This window comes from Pelophylax lessonae (assembly GCF_965119305.1).
Source record: "Pelophylax lessonae genome assembly, chromosome: 7".
In the NCBI taxonomy this organism is placed as follows: domain Eukaryota; kingdom Metazoa; phylum Chordata; class Amphibia; order Anura; family Ranidae; genus Pelophylax; species Pelophylax lessonae.
The window spans coordinates 120424797-120441330 of NC_138774.1; the positions used below are offsets into that span (position 1 = coordinate 120424797).

The 16534-nt window shown below is 38.7% G+C and overlaps 1 protein-coding gene across 1 annotated transcript in view; it reads right to left on the reverse strand.

The window, feature by feature from the left end:
* Positions 1-16534, reverse strand: part of GPC3 (glypican 3) — a 791583-nt gene that overhangs the window by 511397 nt on the left and 263652 nt on the right. Inside the window, exon 3 of the mRNA XM_082262873.1 lies at positions 1095-1786. Coding sequence (XP_082118999.1) covers positions 1095-1786 — 692 coding nt within the window. The remainder of the gene's footprint in view (positions 1-1094; positions 1787-16534) is intronic.

Here is a 16534-nt window from a genome sequence, read left to right on the forward strand (position 1 = left end):
CTTCTCAGTATGGGACTCGGAGGACAGCAGCGATCACTGTAGTAGCAGCAACTACTATAGTAATTTACCAGTTTACACAGTGACCCCTCAGGTATGGCATAAGCATACTTGATCCAACCTGGAAAAAATAAATAAATGCAGCCACCACACTTAAAAAAATGATACATGTGTGTATATATATACGTATATCTATCTGTGTTTAGATGCACGTTGAAAAAATATTACTAAAAAAATGTATGAAACTAGGAAGGTGTCCATCACATTTAAATAAATAGGCCATTAAACATAAAACAACAAAACCAGCTTGTGCTGCCAGATTGGCCTTCAATCCAGAGATTTCCCCAGCAGTGCTTTTTTCTGTCAATATATGTCCTGAGTCATGGCCAGCATCATTCTACCACATCCACTGAGCCCAGGTCTCGCTGGATCCTCCACATCCTGTTACTGGACATTGAGAAATAAAGCAGAATCATGGAGAGCCAATCTCCCTATTACTCTGCTTTCTACTACTATCGGTATACTTCTTTCCAGCAAATTAACCTATTGGCTTTTTGTCCTGCTGCTTACTCTCACACTCCAGCCCAGAGACTACAGTAGGCTGACACCCAGTCTAATTCAGGTACTTACATTTAAAAAATGAAAGAAACGCTACACAAATCCAAAGGCAATTCATGCTCAAAAATGTACTATAGTTACAATATTTCCTATGAACATACTGTATAGCAGTTAACTTATGACTATTCTGAATAATAATAACAAAAAAAAAAGAAAAAAGTAGCTAGATAGCACCTATCTATATTATAAATTTAGGCTCTTTACAATAGGCAACGGTTTAAGGTGTAACTCTGCCTAGTTCCCAGAGTTGACAAAAAGTCCATTGATAAGGTCCACCAGGGAGAGATTATATACTGTAAGTACAACACTTCCTCTGCAACAGTCATAAGTGAAATATTTGAAAAATGCTCCAAAATGTAAAACTTTGCATATTTTATCAATTGTGCAACTAATCAAACAATGTAAAAACTCTTATTTATTGAACTCTGAGCTAATAACGTATTCCTATTCCTTCCATTAAGTTAATTCATTGAACTTACCGCAGTAGAAAGTTTTCCTCCATTCTTTAAAACATGTACCATGGCTTCCTGGATGAGCGAATAGAGATTGAGCAGAACACGTTCTAGATCATAAATTCCATGCATTTCTTTGGCAAGTCTTTCAATCGATGAAATGTACTCATTCCAATAAGGGTCAATTTCTCCCACGCTAGCCAAACAGCTTCGCATAACAGTTCCACAATATCCAGCACAAGGCCGTGCCAACAAATGGCCCTGACAATGAGAACAATACCACATTTTCAGGAGAGTCCTTCCACAGTCCTTACTGACCTTTAAATAGTCTGTAGTATTGATCACTTCAATGCCAAGATTTAGGGCCTGCAGGAAAACCCGAGATGCTTGCAATGATTTTGACACTTGGGTCATGATCGTTTTGGGATAGTGGCCAAAAGCACTGACGTCCCTTCTGGCAAGACGAAGACATTCTACATTTTCAACAGAGTCCTTGAACCCTGGGTTTAAATAACTGCTATAGACTATCGGGAACAAGCCATCGAAAAACTCATTCACCATATCATTCACATTAATATCAGATCCCAAGACATACAGTGAAATGTCTGTGAATAATTCACCAACAAGCTTAAAGGTTTTCAGTGAGATGTTCTGGTAATGCATCTTGAACATTGTGTTTGTGTAATTTCTTGCATGCCGTATTACCATTTCAAATGCTTCTGCAATAGAAAAAAAAAAGAAGGGGAAAGAAATACTATTTTAGTCAATTTTCATACATTTCTGCATACTTTAATAGCAGCATTTTTATGTTACAATTCACAAGATAAGGATGATTCTTATATAACCTTTCATTTCTCAACAAATCCATCAAATGTGCCAATGTAAAAATGCATTGATGGCTTATATGAACAATTTTCCTTTTGTGACTGGAAGGCATTTTCATGGAGATATTGTATTCCCAATGTACACAGGCAACAAGCCTAGCTTTTCAGCAAGAACAATGGCCCAGTCACATGGATGCCTGCTTTTAGAGAGGAAGCATTATATTATAACCCTGGCAAGTGAAAACTGTTCGGTGCAGACACCTCACCTATAATTTGTTTGCTGGACAGCAAAGGTTTGCAGAGAAACCTCAATATTTGTAAATGTTTGGTCTTCTATCGAAATACATGGTTCATTATAGATTTTTATACTGAAGTAAAAAGATCATTTTTGATAAATTCTTTAAGAAAAAATATAGATCAAACACTAAATTACTATTTCTAGAGGTTGTAAGTTTTGATTCATTTATTTTTTTCAATAAAAAGTTAAACTGAACCTGTGAGAAATGCAACACAAAAACTGCAATTACAGACTGTTTTTTAAAGAAGCACATACTAGGTAATTTATTACAATCCTGTCTTTACTACCTAGTGAGATAGTGAGCATCAGATATTGACCTCAGTGGGGAACTGTAACTAATGGTTGGGCCTCCTTATGTTAAAAATAACAGGGCATAGTGAACCGCTTTTAAAAAGTAAAAGAATTGGTTTCTTATAGTGTATTCCATAAATAGTTAAACAAATATTGTTGGTTGAACCTCACCTAGATCAGCTGAAGAGGACCACTTTGGGCAGAGCATAAAGAATTGTGCCTTTCCATTCCTTTCATTTAAAATGTTGATCTCACTATTCCTCACATAAATCAGGGAGCCAAGCTTGTCTGTGACTGCCAAACTTAAATGTGGGTCAAGCACTAGGTGGACGGAGGCCGAAATAGGACTGTCGGTTTCCAGGCTGACTGCCGAGGACCGTCATTGGTCCTTCATTTAAAGTAAAGTACAATTACATTTTTATTTTTGGAAATGTAATTGTTAAGGTATGAAGTCCATCAGGACAAAAACAGATAAGCATGAATGTTATTTCACAATCTTCATTTTGCAAAGCATATTATAAAGTAGCCTGCACTATGGGCTGGCAGAGGCACGGGAATGGAGCTGCTGGGCTTCATGCTGTGCAAATTTACCAAACCCTTTCAGGGCGAAGGTTCTAGCTTACTAAGTAGGCTACATAAAAGGGAGGTAAGGAAGCAAGGCAGAATTTTCATTTAAATACAGAATCTTCACAGTCCTCGTATCTAAATATGTACAAGATCCTTTCCATCATGGGAACCTAAACATGTTTAAAACAAAAAAAAAAGGAGGTGAATCTTAGTGCACCTAACAGTACACCCCTCTCTCCTTAACAGCCGCTGGTCCTCACAGTGCACCCCCCCCCCCCCGACCCCTACAGCACACACAGGTCCTTCCAATGCACCTCTCATCATAATACTTGTTGGACTTCACAGTGCACCACTCCCTATGACACCCACTGGGCTTCACAATAAACTCCTCACAAACCATTTTATTATTGTCTCAAACCTCAACCATCCCAAAAATCTCAAATCCCAAAGACCATGAATATTCACAGAGGTGAACCCTAGCCTAAGTAATCAATTTAAATAATAAGGTGGACATTTTTCAGCATAGGGTTATGTCATAAGACACTTTCAATTCTACATTGACAAGTAAATATTTACATAACTGCTCGATAGGCAGTAAATATGGATCACATGAGTTGAGTTATGAAAAATATATTGGGTATAAAAAAATAAAATAAAAAAAAACTTAACCTAAGAACACAGAGTAAGCAAATCCTGGCATGAATGAAACATATCAAAGATCTCAATTAAATCTACAATATGTTAGGAAACAGTGGTATTGGCATTTTATGCCACCACTAAACCTTCAATGCATACACACAGAAATTTCTATACTCATCAAAATTTCATCTCAGTGATGCCCAATTATTTGGCCAGTTTATCTGCTGAGCTGAGATTTTATCTATAATGTGCTGTCATAGCCCGGAATGAAAGCTATTGATCGTCCCTTGTTATGTAAACTCTAAAGACACAACTTATTTTGATCAAATTCCAGAATACAATAACTGACACTAATTTAATGTATTTCTTTATACTTTCCCTGTATAAAACAATTACGCCATTACTTCAATATTGATTTAATTTTTAGCGATGGGGGCTATGAGCAAAATTATACTTATCATATCATTCTAAATCATACCGCAACACTGCTCTTAAGACTCAGCACTGTTAAAGTTTATGTTACTGAAAAAATTCATAACAGCTAGATTGTCTGTGTTTTCATGTTGTTATTAGTAACTCTAGCCTGTTTATTATTTACTTTTTCATTTGCTCAGAAATACCTGGTAATCCTTCCATTTCCCTAGGTTATTGTTTGGAACTAACTACACCATGCATACAAGCAGATCCATGTCGGAGTGATCAGTTTGTGCCCCTTGGATGGCTGCTGAAAGTTACAGACACCATGCCCACACACACACCTGCCTGTATCTCCATAGTCAGTTTTGCAACCATGTCCTGGCCGGCCCCGCTCAGATGAATGGCTGAAGCTTTCCTCGCTATCCTATAGTCATACTGCTGCCTGCGACATATTCCCCACTGAGCCCTTCTTAGTTGAAGGACGCAGCCAGTAGGAGACTCACTGTTTAAAGTGAATACACAGCTCACTGGCCTACTGTGCAGATGTGGTGACATTACTGGGAGAAAGCCGCAGTATCGGGTGTCCCTAGCAGAAGAAGACAAATGGGAGGTGTCAGGGATCAAAGGCTGTGTATAAGACCTTTCATGAGAGGGAAGACATAAGGTTGACGGACAGGGAAATGCCTTTAGACATACAGTATAGGGGCAAAGAGGCCCACTGGATGTTTTTACCACAAGGTTTAGGTGGAGAATGGATGCCTGTGTCCAAGCACTGAGGCCTAGCAGCTACCTACTGGGGAGATGCCTTCATGGCTTCACAGGGCTTCCCTGATTTATTTGTGTGTGTGTGTGTGTGTGTGTGTGTGTGTGTATGTGTGTGTGTGTGTAGTGGTATATTAGCCCACCCACTTACTGTGTAGACAGTCTTGTGACCAGTAAATAAAACTTCCAATAAAAATAAAACTTCCAGAAAAGGTATACAATATTTTTAACAAAATGAAATGCTATTATAGTTGGCAAATAATGTTTGCTGTATTAGAATATACCTCATTAGTAGTGTCTTTACCAATAATTTGAGTTTCTCCAGAAAATGCCACTATAAGCAGCTTAAAGGGATTGTAAAGTCTAGTTTTAAAAAAAAAAATAAAAATAATAATAATAAGCATGTTATACTGACTTGCTCTGTGCAGTTGGTTTTGCACAGACTGGCCTGAATCTTCCTCTTCTCGGGTCCCTCGTCGGCTCTCCTGGTCCCTCCCTACTGTTGAGTGCTCCCACAGCAAGCAGCTTGCTGTGGGGGCACCCGAGCTGAGTCACAGCTCCATGTGTCCATTCACACAGCCCCATGCCTCTCTCTCTCTTGATTGACTGACTGACTTTGATTGACAGCACCTAGAGCCAATCACACTGCGCTGCTGTCTTAGCCAATGAGGGGAGTCCCAAGACACTCCTGCAACATCACTGGCTAAAGATGGGCTCAGGTAAGTATTAGGGGGGTCTGAGGGGGGCTGCTGCACACAAAAGGTTTTTTTTATCTTACTGCATAGAATGCAGTAAGATAAAAAAAAAACTTCTGCCTTTACAATCCCTTTAAACATACAGAAATAGAGGAAGACATTTTTGGAAGTTTTGGGGAGAAGTGGAACACCACTTAACTGTGGATGAAACATTGAGCTGTAAATCAAAATATAGTTTTACCTACAACCTACTACTTACCCAACAACCAACAGGTAATGAACAATTAGGGGTAGAGTTCCTACTCCACATGTATAATTAAACCTACACTCAACTTCTGATTGTTATAAGGCTTATCAGTTGGTTTATTTGTGCAAATCTTAAAAATCTGAATTATACAGCTTGCTGCTCACTTGAACATACCTGGGAACTCTAAACAGCCAAAGCTGCCACCATATTTACCCACATGGGGACATTTTTTTTTTCTCTGTAGAACAACTGTGGACATTATGAAATACAATTTTTTGCAGAATATTTCAAATAGGTTGAATGTCCACTGTAAACAGTATATCTCTTTCCATTCATCCAAACAGGTCTGTCACTAATTCTGGAACCCTCATTCATTAGTTAATGAGAAATGTGAACCAAACAATCCTACATCTCGGCAGAAAAATATATAGTCAGACATATAGCCAACGTTAATTTTAAAGGGGACTTTTGCTAGATCAGAAATGTTAAGACCAAACAGACCATAAAACACAAGCTCAAAAGTTTTAATGGCAAAATCAATAGGGAAGATTACACAGAGAAATGTAAGCAAAAAGACACAAAGAATAGAGAGAAAAGTAATAAATAAAAAACTAAAGTCTGCAACATATGTTGGGTAAGCTTTTGCCATAATATGCAAGTATTAAAAGCATTCTTGCAGTTTATATCACACTTACCTCCCAAAGCAGCTCTCTCCAGCTATCCCCCTCATCACTGTATTACTGCTATTGACACCTTCACCTAGTCCTGTGTGTTGAGTGTCTTCGGTCACCTTAATTGGTTTGCCTGGGATGACAGAACTCCTGCGCATGCGCACTAAGCCATGTTGGGTTTGGAAATTAAGGTGTTCGTGTGCTGCTCAGCATAAAAGAAGAAAGCTGTAAGCAGTCAAGAGAGAAGCTTTTTGTGGCAGAAGCGACATTCAGAGTCCTTCTGCAGTTAAAGTGTACCTACCAGAAATTTTTAAAATAAGAGTTTAACTTAAAACGTATCTCTAAAGCCAAAAATTTGCAGATTTACATTTAGTTTGTGTTCCAATGATGAATATCAGAAAGACAGGAAGAAAGATTTCATTAAAAACCTGATAGAATGTGCAAGTAAAACACCTATCTAAAATTTGTAAAACAGTTATGCTTTATATTTAAAGCAAAACAAAAAAACAAAATCCTGTAAAAGAAGAGGATAAATTTAGGAGGTATGCCAACTGAAAATTTTCAGTATCAGACAAACATCCAGGATTGTTGGTAGCCTGGTACCATGCTACGCTCTCTGGTTGTATCTGCCAGCTACTATGTTATTACTGTGTCCTGTTTATAGAGGAGGTGGGCTATAATGAGAACCTGCTACTTTGTCCTGAATGAGGATAGTGACAAGCTAATTTGAAGTGCATCTCATTAGCTGCTGTGAGTAACATACACTTTTGTTTCTCCAATAAATTAGGTTAATTGTGCATACAAAGGCTTATAATAAAAAGTAAATGTAACATGGCTTTTTAAAATCCTCTTCTTTCTCTTTAAACCAGCCCATAAAAATCTAGTAATATGCCAACAAGCACTACAATGCTGATTTCTTATTTCAATTAGCTTTATTGTCCATGGTATATGGATATCCTGCTGAGTGCTGTTGTTCTTCCCTTTCTTCATGTTTCACTCTTACTTAGGATTTGGTCAGATGCAAAAGAGTCAGAGAGAGAGATGAAGACATATAGGACACTCATTCTCAGGATTGAGAATCTTAAAGATACTAGAACGGTGCATATACAGTAAGTTGTTTCTTCTTTCGGTGTGTAAGATGTCCCTCTGTCATAGTACAAACAGCCTACAATTACCGAGAATTTTTAAGAAAAAAGTTCTCTCACGGGGTGTGGCCACTGGCCAGCAGCCGAGGCACATGGAAGCTTGCTAACTGAGCTCTGATACAACAGAATCCCCTGAGCAACTCCCAGCGCAACTACAAAAGCCCCGAGACCTCAAACGAGCTCCAGAAACAGTGGGGACCCAAATACTAGGACTGGGAAATGGAAATCCAGGAATCCTCCTAGGAAACTGGGTGATTTTAATAGCTCAGCAGGGAGACAAAGGATCCAAGATGGAGCTGGCTCCTTCTCACAGCCCAACACAGTGCCCTATGCAGCTAACACAGGAGGAGATGAGGAGAATCACAGTGAGCTGCAGATTTCAAAAGAAACTCCCAGCCAAGATGAAGTTATAAGCCCATTGAAACAAAGGAGAAGAATATCTTCTACTGAGGGTAATGTAAATCATCCTGTAAATGATTACAATTGTATACTTGAAAATAACCCTTATGATGAGAAACTGAATGCTATACCCACTTCAGGGCAGCCTATTCTGGATTCCATAATCAAAGATATGATAATGTCATTAAGAGGTGCTTTACTACAAGATATGATAAATTTCATGCAAAAATCCAAAATGGAAATCGATGCAATAGGAGACAGAGTGGATTATGTTGAGAATAAAATGTGTGATTTTACAGAAGCACATAATGAGCTAGTTGATTCTCACTTTGAATTAGAGGAAGAGGTCAAACAACTAAGAATGAAAGAAGCAGACATAGAAGATAGATCCAGACGCAATGACGTGAAGTTTAGGGGCATCCCTGAAAAAATGAAACCGCCTGAATTAAAGCGATTTCTGAAAGTAATGATCTCAGAGCTGTTACCCCTGATTGCACTGCAGGAGTTGGAAAATCGATAGATCACATAGACTCCCTAAACCTGCTCACATCCCGAAAAACTTCCGACAGATGTAATTGCCAGAATACATTACTACAACGTAAAACATCAACTAATGCAGTATGCCCGCTGACACTCATCTCTGCCAGACCCCTATGTGGGAATCATTCTATATTTTGACCTATCATAAGCTACAATTCTAGCTTGCAAAAATCTGAATTCCATCACTAAAATCCTCAGGAACCACAGTATAATGTAAAAGTAGGGATTTCCAGCAAAGATGGCACCTCATACTCCATTTCTTCCTTAGAATAAGGTTTGAAAAACATTTATGCTCATGGAAACTTCTGCCCAATAATGATGAAACCCTCCCGGATAAAAGCATACCTGGAAAAATTCCTCAGCAATAGCAAACAAGTCATGGGTAAATTCCTATACCCTAATCAGGAAAATCCCCTCTGAATATATTACTATGCCGAGGCAACACAATGGAATTATATAGGAATATTCACTCTCTCAGGATTCATTTACTCAGGGATTCTGAAGTTCGGACTTTCACTTGTCACCTTCATTCTAACCCCTGATAAATAGTACAACGTTATTGTACACTGGAGTTCCTATCCAACTCCTTACTTCTTATTCCTTCTCTGGTTAAATCAGTTGTTTTATGTTTAACTTTTCCTTTTGAGCAAATACAAGGAGATCTGCTGCCTTTTAATTGAGAAAACTTATTATTACATCAAAAGTCTCAACATAGTAACAATCCTTTATTGCACAAGCATGACATTGTTTCACGCCAAGTACATACACCAGTAGCATGACTCTTAAACTACTATCATTAAATGTTAAGGTCTGAACAGCCCATACAAGAGGAAAAACACTTTGGTGTAAAGCCCTAAAACTGGGCAGTGACATGATTTGCATTCAAGAAACCCACTTTGCAAAAGAAAACCCACCAAAATTCAGTCACCCAAATTTTCTTTACATTTTTGTCTCTAACAATTACAAAAAAAAAAAGAAGGGTGTTAATATTGCAATTAAAGACACTGTATCATGTCAACTAATAGACAAAAAAAAAATGACAATCAAGAAGATATATCATTCTTATTGCATCTATTATATATATGTAAAGAAATCAGGTGCGCTGCCCTAGTGCATATGTGCAACATACAAAATGATGCAAACAAATAAACCAAAAATGCAATAATAATGCAAAAAAATGAAAACGTATGCAATTCATGTAAAACAAAAAATGTCCAAAAGGTGACTAGTGATACACCAATGTGCAATAAACGTCCATGTTATAAGTCCATAAATAAAGTGCAAAAAATGGTGACATAAACTTCCAACTTGGGGAAAGGTGAACTGTGATTGGAAGGTGCAAAGTCCCACCACCAGCTTGGCCTCTTACCAGAAGTTAAACGTTAAGGGCATATATGAATATGACCGCTCCAAAGGTCATGCAGCCAGGTAGATAGGTAGAAAAGTTCCCAGAAATACAGAAGGCACTCTGACACACTCGTGCTCCCTAGACTCTTACCGGACAAAAGCCAAACAAGAAGCCTGGTTCTATGGTGATGAGTGGTCCTGCCGGGGGTTACTGGACTCTAGGATGGCTGATGTAGTTGCTTGTGTCCAAGAGGAACAGACCCAGTCAGAAAGCCTGACAAAAGAAGATCCTGCCAAAGGTGACTAGACTCTGATTGGCTGCTGTAACTCCTTAGTCTGGTTGACCTCAATAATAGGGGACACAACAGAGGGGACCGCAATAGTGCATTACCAACAGTAGATTTTTATTAAAACAAATGGTTGCACTTACAGTTGTGAAGACAATAATAGCGAGTTCCCTCACGGAGGAGCTGTATGGCGGGGTCCGCCTGCAGTGCGGACCGCTGCCTGGTCTAGATGTGATGACGCGGCGCCTCCTCCCTGACGCGTTTCTCCCGATAGGGCATCCACTTAGATAGGAGGTAGCTTCTGTATTTCTGGGAACTTTTCTACCTATCTACCTGGCTGCATGACCTTTGGAGCGGTCATATTCATATATGCCCTTAACGTTTAACTTCTGGTAAGAGGCCAAGCTGGTGGTGGGACTTTGCACCTTCCAATCACAGTTCACCTTTCCCCAAGCTGGAAGTTTATGTCACCATTTTTTGCACTTTATTTATGGACTTATAACATGGACGTTTATTGCACATTGGTGTATCACTAGTCACCTTTTGGACATTTTTTGTTTTACATGAATTGCATACGTTTTCATTTTTTTGCATTATTATTGCATTTTTGGTTTATTTGTTTGCATCATTTTGTATGTTGCACATATGCACTAGGGCAGCGCACCTGATTTCTTTACATATTCTACAACATACACTCTAAGGTAGCAGCACACCCTATATTGAATCAGCGCACTTTCCTACCCACCACATTATTGCATCTATTGACAACACAACCTACACAATCGTTATTATCTACGCTCCCAACAAAAACCCTCTTCAATTTCTTCGGAAGATAACGAAAACTAAGAAAATCCAGAAGGGACACCTCATCTTATGTGGGGACTTCAAAGCACCACTGGATCCTATTATGGACACCTCCAAGAATGGTCACTCATCTAAAACTGGATTAAATTTCTTCTTTTCCACAGAAGATCTTTACGATCCCTGGAGATGCCTCCATACTACAGAACGGAACTATACTGTTTTCTCGCACATTCACAAATCTTATTCTAAAATAGATTATTTAATTTTAGACAAATCTCTACTTCAAAAAATTGTTAATGCAAGTATCAATAACAGAACATAGTCTGATCATGCGCCAATTACAATTGAAAAAAAACCTTGTCATCCTAGTACCAATTATACCCTATGGAGAAACAACACCTTTATCCTTTCTCAAGATAGGCATTTGTCTGTGCTGAAAAAGAGTACTAAAGGTTTTTTTACATATAATAATGATTCTGTGAATTGTACTATACTATGGTGCACACATAAAGCATATGTGAGAGGGCTACAAGTCAAATACTATAAACAAATTACTAAAAGATAAAGCTAAACTGGAACTGGAAGAAACTCCTAAAAAACACCCTAACACAACAACTTGGTAACCTTAGATCTGAATTACCCTCTGTTTTAATAACAGATCATGATAAATACCTAAAAAATGTAAATTGAATCACTACTCCAAGAGCAACAAAGCAGGGAAGTGATTAGCCACCCAATTATGCCAACGTCAAAATAAAAACAAAACTCACACATTAACCCACCATTTCTCTGGGAAGGTAATTTAGAACACAGAAGAAATTGCAGATGCCTTCTCCGATTATTATAAATCACTCTAAAATCTCAAGGAGGTTAAAAATACCCCTTAACCCTCCTCTAATATTATAACAAAATTTTTAAATAAAATTAAACTACCATAAATTGACCCGGATACCCTACAAATGCTCAATAAACCAATATCTTTGGAGGAAACTCTAAAAACACTTCCCAAAAATAAATCACCAGGTATTGATGGCTTATCAGGAGAATATTACAAAGCCTTTGGTGACATTTTATCCCCATACCTGACTAGTATGTTTAGCCAAGTTGCGAACTCTAAACTTTTCCCCAAACAATTATTGGAAGCTATAATTTTTACGATACCAAAACCAGGCAAAGACCCTTCATCCACCCTGAATTATAGACCTATATCATTACTAAATTCAGATCTTAAAATTTATGCTAAAATCTTAGCTAATCGATTAATACCCATTACACCCACTCTTATAGGCCCCTTCTAAGTTGGATTTGTCAAAGGAAGACAAGTCCCAGATAGCACCAGAGGAATGGTGAATCTAATCAATCAAATAATACTAATCGAACGCCATCTCTCCTAGCATTAGATGCTGAAAAAGCATTCGATAGAATGCACTGGGAATATATATCCATGATGTTACTAAAATTTGGATTTATTGGCTTTATCCATACGACAATAATGTCATTATACACACAGCTCTCAGCAAAAGTATTCACATCAGGCACAATCTCTATGAGCTTCAATTTAACGAATGGTACCAGACAGGGATGCCCATTATCCCCTTTAATTTTTTCGTTAGCAATAGAACCACTAGCAGAATATATTCACTTAAATCCTGAAATTAATGATATAAGTTTTGGGCACTTTGAATATAAAATTGGTATGTTTGCAGATGGTATTATTACTATTACTAGAGAGCTATGGTGAAGTGTCATACTATAAAGTAAATCAAAACAAGCTTTGCTTTACCAATGAACTTCTCAAAGGAACCTTACGATAATCTGCGTAGTAATTATGGCTACAATTGGGATGAGCATTCAGTATCATTATCTAGGAATATATCTTACCTATCCACCTTCCAAATTATATGAAGATAATTTTCCTTGTAAATAAAATTAATAAAGACTTCCAAAATATGCAGAATATACAACTCTCATGGGTAGGGAAAATCGCTGCATTTAAAATGCAAATACTTCCCAAAATTCTACATTATTTCAGATCCATACCTATCCCTTCCAAATTTGTTTACACAGATAAACAAAATGTTCCTGCTGAACCAGCTGGATTTCAATCATCTATGGGCAGGCTGGTTAACTGAAGTTGATCCATCAATCGACTTCAGTACAACCAGCCTGTCTGGGTTTTGTTCGCCTGATCACTGCCAGCAGCTATAGTTTAAGGCAGGCCATACATTATGCAATTTTCTTGCCTTCAACCACAGGTTGAAGGAAAGAAGATTGCTTGATTTCCCCAACAATACAGTAAGTATTGCTGGGCGACTCCCTCCCGCTTTGCCATTGTATTCTGACAGCAGGTGGTTTCCCAGCCATCAGAATACCATGAGCTCACAGAATTGGGTTGAATGATGTTGGGAGCAATTCAACCTGGAAGAGGACTTGCACTGGATGAAAAGGCAATGAGGCAGTGGGAGACATAACTAGGGAGGAGTTAAGTATTTCAGCAAAGTCAACAAACTTTTTGTTTAAAATTTTGTAGGCTAGTTGTTTTTAGAAGAAGTAGTTAATCTGGAGTTGGCCTTTAAATTAAAATGAACAGATTTTTGAACTACATCCTTTATTCTGAACATTTATACTCTGTATAAGTATGTATTTTTTCAACAAAAGATCCACCTAGATAGCAGTGCCTGCAGGCTGCATATTTTATATCAAGATCCATAGCGACACATTGATTATATGAATCTTTTAGCATAGTCAATTTGCACAGTAAATAAAGGAACTCTAATGACACAGCATGAAAGCAAGTACAGCACATAAATGAACTAATAGTGCTCTTACTCTTTGATTCCTCTGTGTGTCCTGTCTCCATGTAGTCTGCATTCTTTGTTTAATTGCACACAAATTGCTAAGCCTTGACAAAGCATAGGGTTCAGTGAAAACCACCACTCCATTCCCACACATAGAATACAACTTTGCCATTCATCAGCTTTCACCACCATCTGCTAAGATCTCATAAAAGTGTCTGATACATATGTTAAAAGAGGAATGTCTGTATTACCCATAGCAACCATGATAAATGATAAAAGAAGAAATTAAGGTTTAGAACTGTCTCCAAGCAAAATACAAAAATACATTAATAAATACATCAAAAAAATAATACCTGTTTAAAGCCCAATCCCTGCTTGTTTAAGCCCTACTCCCTTCCTCCAATCAGTTAAAAAGACTGAAAAGGACTATGGTAATTTAGTAATGTTGTTTGATTTACTTTAAAGCGGAGTTCCGGCCTATTTTGCAACTTTAGTGATTCCTGGAGTGCTCGCTATGCTGATCAACAATTGGGCATTTTCAATTTTTTTCAGGGGTCCTTTACCTTATTTTCAGGATATTTTTTATTGTACTTCCTCCTTCTCCCCCCTCTGTGGCCACGGCCACCGACATCACTTTCGCCTTTGCATTGCATCCTGGGAGCTGTTTGTCATCACTCCCAGGAGGCTGGAATCAGGAAGAACTCCCAGAACACTCCCTGGAATCAGGATGAATAACACAGCAGATTACATTGTGGCTTCAGATGCCCACATCCAAGATGGCCGCGCTCAGACAGCGTTTTTAAAAGTAAGATTTTGACTAAAATCCAATACTGTACACCTTGTAAGTATGAGAATAGCGGTTCTGTAAAGGGCGATGGATTAGTATTATAGGGGTATTTTTAGTTAAAAAAAGGTATTTAAGGGCGGAACTCTGCTTTAAAGCTTTTAGTTTTTTATGAATTAGGAAATGGTTTGAACTACCTTTTTACCACAAGTGCAGTCATGTCAGCCTTTTAGTACCTTGTACCTACCGGTCAGCATATTACTATGGAATATCTGTAGCAGGAATGGAAGCAAAAACTGCTAAAACATGGATTTCCTCTTTATTTAGATCAGTGGTGGTCAGCTTTCTTGATATAGTGGGCCTTAAGCGCAGCTTCAGACATCACCAAATGATCTGCACAAAAAGTCAGTAAATGTAATGTGCAGTAGTCAGGGACTGCAGATATGCATCAAGAGATAGATTGAACAAGATTATAAAAACAACACTTGTTTTTGCCCCCATTCTTCATGAGGTGAGCTCAAAGATCGAAGACTTTTTCTATGTACACAAAAGGCCTATTTCTCTCAAATATTGTTCACAAATCTGTCTAAATCTGTGTTAGTGAGCACTTCTCTTTTGCCGAGATAATTCATATACCTCACAGGTGTGGCATAGCAAGATACTGATTAGGCAGCATGATTATTGCACAGGTGTGCCTTAGGCTGGCCTACTCTAAAATGTGCAGTTTTATCACACATAGCAATGCCACTGATCTTGCAAATTTTGAGGGAGCATGCAATTGGCATGCTGACTGCAGGAATGTCCAGCAGAGCTGTTGCCTGCGAATTGAATGTTCATTTCCCTACCATAAGCCGTCTCCAAAGGCATTTCAGAGAATTTGGCAGTACATCCAACTGGCCTCAACTGCAGACCACGTGTAACCACACCAGCCCAAGACCTCCACATGCAGCATCTTTCCCTCCAAGATCATCTGAGACCAGCCACTCGGACAGCTGCTGCAACAATCGGTTTGCATAACCAAAGAATTTCTGCACAAACTGCCAGAAACTGTCTCAGGGAAGCTCAACTGCATGCTCGTTGTCCTAATTGGGGTCTCGACCTGACTGCAGTTCACCATCGTAACCAGCTTGAGTGGGCAAATGCTCACATTCAGTGGCATCTGGCACTTTGGAGAAGTGTTCTCTTCACGAATGAATCCCGGTTTTCACTGTACAAGGCAGATGGCAGACAGCATGTATGGTGTCATGTAGGTGAGCGGTTTGCTGATGTCAACGCTGTGGATCGAGTGGCCCATGGTGGCAGTGGGGTTATGGTATGGTCAGGCGTATTTTATGGACAACGAACACAGGTGAATTTTATTGATGGCATTTAGAATGCACAGAGATACCGTAACTAGATCCTGAGGCCTATTATTGTGTCATCCATCCACCACTATCCTTCATGTCTGCAGCATGATAATGCATGGCCCCATGTTGCAAGGATGTGTACACAATTCCTGGAAGCTGAAAATATCTCAGTTCTTGCATGGCCAGCATACTCACCGGACAGGTCACCCATTGAGCAGGTTTGGGATGCTGTGGATTGGCGTATATGACAGTGTGTTCCAAATCCTGCCAATATCCAGCAACTTTGCACAGCCATTGAAGAGGAGTGGACCAACATTCCACAGGCCACAATCAACAACCTGATCAACTCTAGAAAAAGTCTTAGCTGTTTGAGTTCAGGACATGAAAAATGGGGGCAAAAACAAAAAAGTGTTGAGTTTATAATTTTGTGCAGTGTAGTTAAAGTCTACAGGCATGCTAAAGAGAGATGGTCAAAGGCTGTAGACTAGGGATGGGGTTTCTATCCATTGCAGGGTTTGCATGTTCGTCATTCATGGAATGGCCAAACTATTTGAAATTTAATTTTTCTGTAGTACATCATTTACGTTGTGTATAGATGTGCCACTT